We start from the raw sequence: 13,016 nt of genomic DNA on the forward strand, positions 1-13,016 counted from the left end.
ATAATTTGTTGATTGCTACAATGTCGTTGGTCAGTTATAAGCTCTATCTCAACAATCACAGCGTGCGATTTCTTTTGATCGACTCCCATTCCCAGATGACTTACTCACACCTATGTGTGTTCCGTAATTACGTTTATTGACAGTTCAATATCACCTGAAACAAAATGTATTACCCACAAGGAAAAGGATCTCTTCAAGAGCATGATTTGGGTCTTTATGTGTTTCGCGTCTCCTTATGGCATACAAAATGTAACACTCGATGATATTATTAAGAATCCACATAGTTCATGAGACCCGTGAAAATCCGGGGTGGATCAGCAACCCATGCATACCGTAAAAGGCGACTATGCTAGTCGTAAGAGGCGACTATGCTAGTCGTAAGAGGCGACTATGCGTGTCGTAAGAGGCGACGAACGGGATCGGGTGGTCAGGCCTGCTGACTTGTTTGATGCATGTTATCGAAACCCATTTGCGTGGATTGATGCTCATGATGTCAATTACTGGAATTCGGTAACCGCAGCTATCAAAGTCTATGTTATTGTTGTATCTAAACAAACTGAAACAGGGAGTAATTGTTTCTTCGTGTAATTTGTGTTTAATTACACCAATAAAATGAGTCTTGTAATCACACTTCTGTTAAAGAAAAAAAAAGAGGTTTAGTAATATTTAGTACACACACTGGAACCGGCTTGTATATTCAACGACAAAAAAACTGCCGATTGAATTTAAGGAGTGCTAGGCTTCAGGTTGGAACTATATCCTGCTGCATGCTAGGGCTTAAACTAACATTTAGACCCAGAAATAAAATTTACCTTATTTAAAAGTTTATATCCACAAAATAAAAAAACAAAATCCAAATGGACCCCGGAAGAATTATTAATTTCAGGAGCTACACTTGCCAAATCATTCCTGACTTAATTTGGAATCATTTCTTAATTTTTTCGATCTCTCTGGAGACAGACCAGCCAGGGCCACCATTAGTTGGTACATTAGATGTGTTTCTTTTGGGGTGGTATATGGAAATGTGACACACACCATGCATCCAGTGGCTGTGACCTTTATGGCATCTGAACAGGTAAAATATTTGTAGAAAAGGCACTGATGCTACACAGCTCTAATGCTTTTCTAAGACACTATTCAGATTTTTCTCCATTGAGCACTATCCAGGTCACCACAACATCTACAGTGTCAAATATCAATTCCGGGTCATTGCTACAAGTAAGAACAGAAGCAAATAATGTTTGCAATTATGTTAAAAAAAAATATCATTGTGTACGGACTGGCGTTTTTGTGTACGAGTCAGCCAGCTGATTGGGTACGAGTGGGTACGGGTTATCCAACATTTGTGTACGTGTTCGCCAAGATCTCCATGGTACGGAGTGTCCAGCTCCCGCTATAAGTAGTTGTAGCACAATCAGTAGTTCCAAGGTCACCAATATATCCGTAGAGCATCGCGCGAAGTTAACCTCTAGCAGACAGCATGTATCGATACAATAGGGAGAAGGTGGAAGTCATTAACACGTATATGATTGTCTTTCTTTAAACAGTTATACATTTTAGTTTTCAAAACGGTTTCATGTGTATATTTCTCTCGTGTATCGTACAGAGAAAGTGCCTCGCACTTCAAGAGAACGTCGCGTAATACAGCGCGCACCTGCCAACTTCCATGAGAATGTTGTGTAACTTTTAGACTGGTCAGAATTGTTCTTATTTTGGATGGTGGAAGTGTTAACGAAAATGGCGACTAACATCAGTAATTTATCTAGGGTACGTGCTTTGTATAAAGGCATCTTAAAGCTTCACAGAGGTCTTCCTTTAGAAATGAAAGCGATTGGGGACCAGTATGTGAAATCTGAATTCAGACTACACAAGAATAGCCTGGATCAAGAGGCAAAGGTCTTCATGTCAGAGTGGACAGTAAGATTTTCCTTTGTATTTGTTTATTTTTAGACTGTTTCATTTGCTCAGTTACACACTGTTTCATTTGCTCAGTTACACACAGTCAACAACCAAAAGTCTAAATTGATAAGACATATATTACAACACAGATTCATGCTTTTAATAACATATACATCAAATTATTCCATTATAGAGATGTCTTTTACTCCCAGTCCTAATGATTAGAGTAAGAATCAAAAATGAAAATCGTAAAATGATCATTCATTGGAATTTTCAATATTGCTAGATATTTTTTTTTTAAAATATGGCCAATCTACTATTGTACTAATAGTACTACTGCAATAGTTTTGTCTAGTGTGGAATAATTAATTACCCAGATTTCCTTACATTTCTCAGTACATTGAAAAAGCCCGACATATGCTGCTTTTCTACCATTTCGTAAGTTCAGTAGGTTTTTAAGAGTTAACTAACTTCAAACATTTAATACTTGTTATAAGAAAAAATGTATAAGTACTTTTTAGGTATAAATTTAAGAAAAACAATATCACTGTCAGTAGTTGCTCAATGCCAATGCCATCAAGTGTTATTTTTAACTTACCATCAATGTGTAATGGAGAGGGTGACTGATTTGGGTTTTACACCACATGTTGCAGTATTCCAGCAATATTCAGGCGGGGAACGCCAGAAATTGGTTTCACATATTCTACCCATGTGGGGAATCGAACCTAGGCCCTTGGCGTGACGAGTGAACACTCAACCACTGGGCTAACCCACCACTAAAGTGTGATAGAGACTCAGATCGGGCATTACTGTGTTATTCATGTGTAATTAGACTCTAGTCAGAGCTTTAGATTGATTGACATCTTTTCATGATTTTTGATCAATCAAACTATTATCTAGGAAAAGCTTGTTGGGTTGTCACGATATACCTGACATTATGTATCAATACATATCGCAATACTTGAGTTAGTGACTTCAAATTTAACATTACATTGGCATTATTCCGCCATATAGCGACAGCAATACTTGTGTCACAATACGACACAAGATTATCTTGAATTTCTCCATGTTGCTGTCAACCAGTTTGTGTTTCTGATGGCATTACGCAATCAAAGTTGGCATTTTCTTTTTGTGAGAGGAGTGAGTGAGTGGTTTAATGCTGCTTTTAACAGTATTCCAGTTATATGTGGGAGGAAAGTCCGAAGTGATGCAGGTCTCAGATGTTTACCACTTCGGTGAAACCCACGAGCACGGGAATGGTGCTAGAAACACAGTCGGGGCGAACCGGGATTCAAACCCACAATCATAGGTTACTGGCATGCCTAAGGGACGCAACTCTGCAACTTAGATGACAGGGCCACCCGTGCCCCCTTTTGTGATAGGAAGTAAGGTTATTTGAATGCACCTTGAAAATTAGAGCTACTTGTAAATTAAATGTTGTTTTTTTTAATCATAGTATTTTTATTCTCTATAACAATATTCCATTTTATATGTTTTAGAAATACTACATGTCATTGGCAAAGCAGCTTGGTCAACGGAAACAGAAACAGATGATTGGTTTTGAACTATCCCCGGAATTGCTAGAAAATTTTCGAGAGGAACAAGTTGGACAGTTGGTGGAATTACTGAAAGAATCTTGTAAACCAAAGGAAGAAGAAAGCTAGCAGTGACCTGAAATTGTGTGTGCCTGTAAATGGTTGAATAATAGTGTGGATATGAAAACTCAACTGAACTGTAATAAATTTGTATAACACCTTTTGTTATCTGAAGTTTGCTTATTTCCGTTGCTATTGGTACACAGGTTCAAGTTGGGTGAATGCCAGAAATGAAAAGCAGCCCAGCCTCTCTGGAATGAGTGCATGAAGTTTTTACCCTGTAGTAAGATATACTCACCACCAAAAGAAACACGTAACATAGAAACATATAGAGAAGTATGTACGTTGAGAAAAGCTGTTTCCAATGTGTAACAAAACTAACAATCAGAGTGCTTTTATTCTTATCACCATATGCTGCACATGATGTCCAAACTTTACATGCTAATCCTGCACAAGTCAAATGGTGCATATCAAGTCATGGATCTATGACGTCACATATTTGATGCGGTCATGATCGTCGGTTCACACACCATAACAGTATGTTCGTTTGTGCATCAAACCAATCTAATATCTATTGAATATGAGTAATTCTTAATATTTTAAACCCACATGTATGGTATTCAGGTTTCTTTTGGCAGTGAGTATATATTCCAGTTGCATCATGACAGCCCATAGGCGGGTCCAGAGGCGGGTCAGGGTCGGCACCTCTCTTTTTTAAGGCTTTTAATGCTGGTGAGTGAGTGAGTTTGATTTTACGCCGCTTTTAGCAATATCACGGCTGGGAACAGCAGAAATGGGCTTCACACATTGTACCCATGTCGGGAATCGAACTCGGGTCTTTGGCGTGACGAGCAAACGCTTTAACCACTGGGCTACCCGACCGCCCCGCTTTTAATGGTGACATTTAAGAACCATGTAACTGAATATTTTGGTGTTATGTTTTCAACATAAATAATAATTAAATTAATTGACTACATTTTGGCAAACAAAAACAAAATGATGACACAACCTTGGCATGGTGGTAAAATCTGAATAAATTTCAGCTACAGATGCAAAACCAGATATTTTAAAATTAAAACCACCCCACCCCCAATGCACTCACACACGCACACACACATCCTGAATATCAAATGGTCTGTTCCTAAGAGCTTGTACACCCAAATATACATCACGATTGTTGACACGTGACCAAGAATGACGGTTGGTGTGTTTAACTTTAAAAATTAAATACATAATGCAGTTTGTAAAGGTCTTGAAACCATGACATCAGGCATTTTAAGTTTTATTTATATTTGACAGCTTTAAAGTTACACAGGTTTTGTGAAACCAATGGGTGTGGTATTGTGCTTACAGACTTGGGACTTTGTTTATAATTATAATAGGTTTACCCACATAAAATAACCACCTTCTTTCACTCTCCTATTTGCTGTGATGTATCTTCAGAGATTTTTAAATGTAAATCAAAATCCTTGGATTACTTAGACATATCTGTTTCTTTTGTAAATTAGTTTTAGTTGGTTGGTTTGTTGGAATATTAAAGCTATATGACGGCGGTCTGTAAGTAATCGAGTCTGGACCAGACAATCCAGTGATTAATATAATGAGCATCGATCCACGCAATTTTGATCGATGACATGCATCAACCAAGTCAGCGAGCCTGACCACCCGATCCCGTTAGTAGCCTTTTACGACAGGCATAGTCACCTTTAGACTACTTCTACGGCAAGCATGGGTTGCTGAAGACCTATTCTACCCCGGAATCTTCCCAGGTCTTGTGAATTGGTTTTAACATCTACAAACTGTAAATACTAAGTACAGATCTAACGAGTTCATCTAAATACAAAGTTTGAAAGTAGCATAATGGAGTTATGTCCCTTTGTATATATTCACCGCCCAATAAGGCTTGACTGGAAAATTAGGTTCATGTTTAGGTTAGCTGAGAAATATCAAGACCTCCCCATACTTAGTCAATAATATGGATGCCACTGACACTTAGGTTAAAACATCTTGTTATTTTCATAACTTCACATATTATGATGCTATCTTTAGAAGGGCCCTCCGTTACCCGTGAAGATTCCGGGGTAGAGTGCGTAGGTCTTCAGCAACCTATGCTTGCCGTAACAGACGACTATGCTTGTCGTAAAAGGCGACTAGCGGGATCGGGTGGTCAGGCTCGCTGACTTGGTTGATGCATGTCATCGGTCCCAATTGCGTGGATCGATGCTTATGATATTTATCACTGGATTGTCTGATCCAGACTCGATTATTTACAGACCGCCGTCATATAGCTGTAATATTGCTGAGTGCGGCGTTAAACAAAAAAACAAACCAACCAATCCTCCGTTACCTTCAAGTTAAAGTAATCAAGGTGGATATAATCTATACATATTGCCATCATGGGATGTCTACACATCGTGCAAGAGCCATGTCCTCATGCAGTTATGTCAGGGACAGATTTAGCCATATCATAACAGATACACTGTTTTGGATTTTAAAAACCTATATACACTGCTTTTTACTTTGTTATAATTGACATCACATGTTAATTCTAAATATAACATGCTGTAAGAATCTCGAAAATCACTATCAAGCATTTTCATTAAACTGAATGTTACCAAAATGATATATGTTCATCACTCCGCATCATTAATCCTCACCAGTGTCAAAAAGACCAGTGATTATCGGTATAAGGATGTACACTGAAAGGTCGCCTTTGCAGTAAATAAAGAAGTTGTTATCCTTAAATTATGTCATCCAACTTCTAAGTAATGCCTATCCAACAATTCAGGACAAGTGATTATCTTTTCCATGTAGGGGTACATGGCTTGGCGTTGTCCGCCTCGCGCGAGCTCATGTCAAGATGAAAGGGAAACCCGTGTAAGAAGAGTTCAATTATTAGAATGATCAAATCATAATTAAAACAAACGTTATGACTTTACTACTGTGAAACCAGTACTTTCACGTTATACCTTGCTATCAGCGGGGTAAAAAGGTGTCTAACCATACTCTAAGTGTTGTTAAGTATACATTAAGTCGTTTAGAAATTGGATTGATCTGATAGTAACACGGAAATAACAGCCCTTTTTCTGAAATCTGAACTTAATCGTCGTCATTAGAAAATACTTAACTGGTGACACAGGTATATTGTAATGAAACGTTGTATGGTGTCCGAATACTGTTAAATACACATCAAAATCGGATCATAATTAACAAATGTATGGCTTGTTTCTGAAACCTGTAATTTTGCACAAAATGCCTGCGGTATCGCAGAGAAAAAGCAGAACTAGTTAGACTAAATTGGGTCCCAGTGCTGTTCCATTCACGTGAAGCTGACCTGTTTTTAAAGATACCGAATCCATGTTGCATAATAATATATTTATTTCTGAAACCCGACCAATAGGCAATTTCAAATACATGCATTGATTTTTTACGGTTTGTACGGTTTGAAAGCTTGTGTCAACGGCAACATATTGTAGCTAGAAAACCCGACGAACTACATGCATTTGTCGACCCGTGAAGATCAGGGGTAGAAAAGGTCTTCAACAACCCATGCTTGTCGTAAGAGGCGACTAACGGGATCGGGTGGTCAGGCTCGCTGACTTGGTTGATGCATATCATCGTATCCCAATTGCGTGGTTCGATGCTCAGGATGTCAGTCACTGGATTGTCTAGTCCAGACTCCATTATTTACAGACCGCGGTCATATAGCTGGAATGCTGGAATTGCTGAGTGCGGCGTTAAACAACAAACAAACAAACATGCATTAGTCCCGTCAACCGCGTCTCACAGCTAACAATGATTGGACTTTATATATGGACTATATATACACATTTACCTATCTTTTCTTTGTTAGGGGTGACCGTCTAAAGAATACCTACAGGATATCTGCGCTAGATGAACGAATTGTCAGATGTTGAAGTGATAAATGTATCATTGTGACAATAATGGTTTGTGTCTATGATAACAATCCTACGCGGATAAAACTGATCGTTATTGATCCCTGAATGTTCCCAAAATCATTTGACTCAAACGATGGCGCGTCGCTCATCACGTCCGCTATTACGAAAGATTTCGCATTCATTTTGTCATGCTGTCATTGGATGGAGAAACCAACTCTTTTCAAATTCCATTTAATACATGTACATTTCTCATGTTCGACAACTCACGCTAACGCGTTTGGCTTTAAATGACAATTATGACACCTATAGCTTGAAAATAAACACAGTACCTCAGTTGCGAACAGGTCCCTAACAATCTACTACGCTTGCCGAACGATAATCTGGTGACATCAGGTGGTCAGGCTCGTTGACTTGCGTGACATCAGGTGGTCAGGCTCGTTGACTTGCGTGACATCAGGTGGTCAGGCTCGTTGACTTGCGTGACATCAGGTGGTCAGGCTCGTTGACTTGCGTGACATCAGGTGGTCAGGCTCGGTTACTTGCGTGACATCAGGTGGTCAGGCTCGGTTACTTGCGTGACATCAGGTGGTCAGGCTCGTTGACTTGCGTGACATCAGGTGGTCAGGCTCGTTGACTTGCGTGACATCAGGTGGTCAGGCTCGGTTACTTGCGTGACATCAGGTGGTCAGGCTCGTTGACTTGCGTGACATCAGGTGGTCAGGCTCGTTGACTTGCGTGACATCAGGTGGTCAGGCTCGGTTACTTGCGTGACATCAGGTGGTCAGGCTCGGTTACTTGCGTGACATCAGGTGGTCAGGCTCGTTGACTTGCGTGACATCAGGTGGTCAGGCTCGTTGACTTGCGTGACATCAGGTGGTCAGGCTCGGTTACTTGCGTGACATCAGGTGGTCAGGCTCGTTGACTTGCGTGACATCAGGTGGTCAGGCTCGTTGACTTGCGTGACATCAGGTGGTCAGGCTCGGTTACTTGCGTGACATCGGGTGGTCAGGCTCGGTTACTTGCGTGACATCAGGTGGTCAGGCTCGTTGACTTACGTGACATCAGGTGGTCAGGCTCTTTGACTTGCGTGACATCAGGTGGTCAGGCTCGGTTACTTGCGTGACATCAGGTGGTCAGGCTCGTTGACTTGCGTGACATCAGGTGGTCAGGCTCGGTTACTTGCGTGACATCAGGTGGGCAGGCTCGTTGACTTGCGTGACATCAGGTGGTCAGGCTCGTTGACTTGCGTGACATCAGGTGGTCAGGCTCGGTTACTTGCGTGACATCGTACCCGATAGCGATCTGTAAATTATCGAGTCTGGACCAGACAATCCAGTCATTGACATGATGCGCATCGATCTAAGCAATTGGGATACGGTGACATGCATAAACCAATTCAGAAAGCCTGAACACCCGATCCCGTTAGTTGACTCTTACGACAAGCATAGTCGCCTTTTCGGGTAAGAATAGTCGTCTCTCAAGGCAAGCATAGTCGCCGTTTTCGGCAAGAGTGGGTTGCTGAAGACCTACTCTCTACCCGGATCGCTGGTCTAAGGGTTGAAAGATCGTGTGTATTATTTTTTCCGATATTTGCGCACGTATGTTTAACGATTCTCTATGCTGATTAGTCAGTGAAAGCTTAATTTTTGCGATATTTCATTATAGCTCATTGCTCATGGCGTCGAAAAATGATAACATGACGTCATCATATAGTTGTACAGATTCTCTGAAGGGTTGATGTTGCATGCATTTTTTTCTTCTGACAATGAGTAATGCACACAAAATAAGGCCCTATTCCTGACAGAATCTGTAATTCCTTGAATTTCGTTATGTTTTCCCTCATTAACATGTAATCTTTTACAAATGTCTATTGGCGATTTCATGCATTGATGCATTGTAGTGCATTTGAACAGGAACACATGGATAACTCTCTGGAGCTTTCATCAACCAGCGTCCCACTCTGGCATGCCCATGTTTCCACCAATAAATCGGTGCCTTCATGAAAACACCAACCTTCTTTAGATTCAATTTGGCAGCTGGAAAAAAAATAAGTTTGATGAAAGAGAAAAAGAGAAATGTTGGTATTTCCACAATACAAGGGAAACAACACTCCAACTTTTAGTCGTCCAGCCGGCGCTATTTTAATAAGCCTGCGTACACCAGACGCCATGCTTGTCGTAAAAGGCGACTAACGGGATCGGGTGGTCAGGCTCGGTTACTTGCGTGACATCAGGTGGTCAGGCTCGTTGACTTGCGTGACATCAGGTGGTCAGGCTCGTTGACTTGCGTGACATCAGGTGGTCAGGCTCGGTTACTTGCGTGACATCAGGTGGTCGGGCTCGTTGACTTGCGTGACATCAGGTGGTCAGGCTCGTTGACTTGCGTGACATCAGGTGGTCGGGCTCGGTTACTTGCGTGACATCAGGTGGTCAGGCTCGGTTACTTGCGTGACATCAGGTGGTCAGGCTCGTTGACTTACGTGACATCAGGTGGTCAGGCTCTTTGACTTGCGTGACATCAGGTGGTCAGGCTCGGTTACTTGCGTGACATCAGGTGGTCAGGCTCGTTGACTTGCGTGACATCAGGTGGTCAGGCTCGGTTACTTGCGTGACATCAGGTGGGCAGGCTCGTTGACTTGCGTGACATCAGGTGGTCAGGCTCGTTGACTTGCGTGACATCAGGTGGTCAGGCTCGGTTACTTGCGTGACATCGTACCCGATAGCGATCTGTAAATTATCGAGTCTGGACCAGACAATCCAGTCATTGACATGATGCGCATCGATCTAAGCAATTGGGATACGGTGACATGCATAAACCAATTCAGAAAGCCTGAACACCCGATCCCGTTAGTTGACTCTTACGACAAGCATAGTCGCCTTTTCGGGTAAGAATAGTCGTCTCTCAAGGCAAGCATAGTCGCCGTTTTCGGCAAGAGTGGGTTGCTGAAGACCTACTCTCTACCCGGATCGCTGGTCTAAGGGTTGAAAGATCGTGTGTATTATTTTTTCCGATATTTGCGCACGTATGTTTAACGATTCTCTATGCTGATTAGTCAGTGAAAGCTTAATTTTTGCGATATTTCATTATAGCTCATTGCTCATGGCGTCGAAAAATGATAACATGACGTCATCATATAGTTGTACAGATTCTCTGAAGGGTTGATGTTGCATGCATTTTTTTCTTCTGACAATGAGTAATGCACACAAAATAAGGCCCTATTCCTGACAGAATCTGTAATTCCTTGAATTTCGTTATGTTTTCCCTCATTAACATGTAATCTTTTACAAATGTCTATTGGCGATTTCATGCATTGATGCATTGTAGTGCATTTGAACAGGAACACATGGATAACTCTCTGGAGCTTTCATCAACCAGCGTCCCACTCTGGCATGCCCATGTTTCCACCAATAAATCGGTGCCTTCATGAAAACACCAACCTTCTTTAGATTCAATTTGGCAGCTGGAAAAAAAATAAGTTTGATGAAAGAGAAAAAGAGAAATGTTGGTATTTCCACAATACAAGGGAAACAACACTCCAACTTTTAGTCGTCCAGCCGGCGCTATTTTAATAAGCCTGCGTACACCAGACGCCATGCTTGTCGTAAAAGGCGACTAACGGGATCGGGTGGTCAGGCTCGGTTACTTGCGTGACATCAGGTGGTCAGGCTCGTTGACTTGCGTGACATCAGGTGGTCAGGCTCGTTGACTTGCGTGACATCAGGTGGTCAGGCTCGGTTACTTGCGTGACATCAGGTGGTCAGGCTCGGTTACTTGCGTGACATCAGGTGGTCAGGCTCGTTGACTTGCGTGACATCAGGTGGTCAGGCTCGGTTACTTGCGTGACATCAGGTGGTCAGGCTCGGTTACTTGCGTGACATCAGGTGGTCAGGCTCGTTGACTTACGTGACATCAGGTGGTCAGGCTCTTTGACTTGCGTGACATCAGGTGGTCAGGCTCGGTTACTTGCGTGACATCAGGTGGTCAGGCTCGTTGACTTGCGTGACATCAGGTGGTCAGGCTCGGTTACTTGCGTGACATCAGGTGGGCAGGCTCGTTGACTTGCGTGACATCAGGTGGTCAGGCTCGTTGACTTGCGTGACATCAGGTGGTCAGGCTCGGTTACTTGCGTGACATCGTACCCGATAGCGATCTGTAAATTATCGAGTCTGGACCAGACAATCCAGTCATTGACATGATGCGCATCGATCTAAGCAATTGGGATACGGTGACATGCATAAACCAATTCAGAAAGCCTGAACACCCGATCCCGTTAGTTGACTCTTACGACAAGCATAGTCGCCTTTTCGGGTAAGAATAGTCGTCTCTCAAGGCAAGCATAGTCGCCGTTTTCGGCAAGAGTGGGTTGCTGAAGACCTACTCTCTACCCGGATCGCTGGTCTAAGGGTTGAAAGATCGTGTGTATTATTTTTTCCGATATTTGCGCACGTATGTTTAACGATTCTCTATGCTGATTAGTCAGTGAAAGCTTAATTTTTGCGATATTTCATTATAGCTCATTGCTCATGGCGTCGAAAAATGATAACATGACGTCATCATATAGTTGTACAGATTCTCTGAAGGGTTGATGTTGCATGCATTTTTTTCTTCTGACAATGAGTAATGCACACAAAATAAGGCCCTATTCCTGACAGAATCTGTAATTCCTTGAATTTCGTTATGTTTTCCCTCATTAACATGTAATCTTTTACAAATGTCTATTGGCGATTTCATGCATTGATGCATTGTAGTGCATTTGAACAGGAACACATGGATAACTCTCTGGAGCTTTCATCAACCAGCGTCCCACTCTGGCATGCCCATGTTTCCACCAATAAATCGGTGCCTTCATGAAAACACCAACCTTCTTTAGATTCAATTTGGCAGCTGGAAAAAAAATAAGTTTGATGAAAGAGAAAAAGAGAAATGTTGGTATTTCCACAATACAAGGGAAACAACACTCCAACTTTTAGTCGTCCAGCCGGCGCTATTTTAATAAGCCTGCGTACACCAGACGCCATGCTTGTCGTAAAAGGCGACTAACGGGATCGGGTGGTCAGGCTCGCTGACTTGGTTGTCGATCCCAATTGCGTGGATCGATGTTCATGATGTAAATCACTGGATTGTCTGGTCCAGACTCGATTATTTTACAGACCGCCGTCATATAGCTGGAATATTGCTGAGTGCGGCGTTAAACAACAAACAAACAAACAAACAAACACCAGGCGCCAATTAGCGCCAGCGACCCTTAAAAACTGGGCTTCTGACCACTGAGGGGCCAACTGGAATACCTCGTTGACAGCGAGAGTTAATCCCCTTGATTCTTCGCATTTGAGTGGATAATGCTTTCTATAACCTTTCACCCTTCAAATTCATCTGCGCGTATAAATGTGTATGAACAATTATGTCCTTTGTATAGAAAATACGTGTATGTATTATATTTGTAACAATGAAATTCACTTCATATATTCAACAGCATCGACACTTTTGTTTCAGGCAAACTGCATGTATTACAACAATACTATTCCCTTTTAGTTATCCATGTTTCATTGTATAACCCTGCACCTGTGTATTTGTCGTCATTCACTCGATACTAATTTAATGATTTGAATTACAGGTATAATTA

At 41.8% G+C, this 13,016-nt stretch overlaps 1 protein-coding gene across 1 annotated transcript; it reads left to right on the forward strand.

Moving 5' to 3' along the window:
* Nucleotides 1-1,434: 1,434 nt before the first annotated feature.
* Nucleotides 1,435-3,657, forward strand: LOC124152782 (succinate dehydrogenase assembly factor 3, mitochondrial-like). The gene is made up of 2 exons (XM_046525845.2): nt 1,435-1,917; nt 3,399-3,657. Exons 1-2 carry the CDS (start codon nt 1,717-1,719, stop codon nt 3,561-3,563), a joined length of 366 nt encoding a protein of 121 aa, XP_046381801.2. The 5' UTR covers nt 1,435-1,716; the 3' UTR covers nt 3,564-3,657.
* The last annotated feature ends 9,359 nt before the right edge of the window (nt 3,658-13,016 follow it).

Source organism: Haliotis rufescens, unplaced genomic scaffold (genome assembly GCF_023055435.1).
Source record: "Haliotis rufescens isolate VD_foot unplaced genomic scaffold, xgHalRufe1.0.p SCAF_4, whole genome shotgun sequence".
NCBI lineage: Eukaryota > Metazoa > Mollusca > Gastropoda > Lepetellida > Haliotidae > Haliotis > Haliotis rufescens.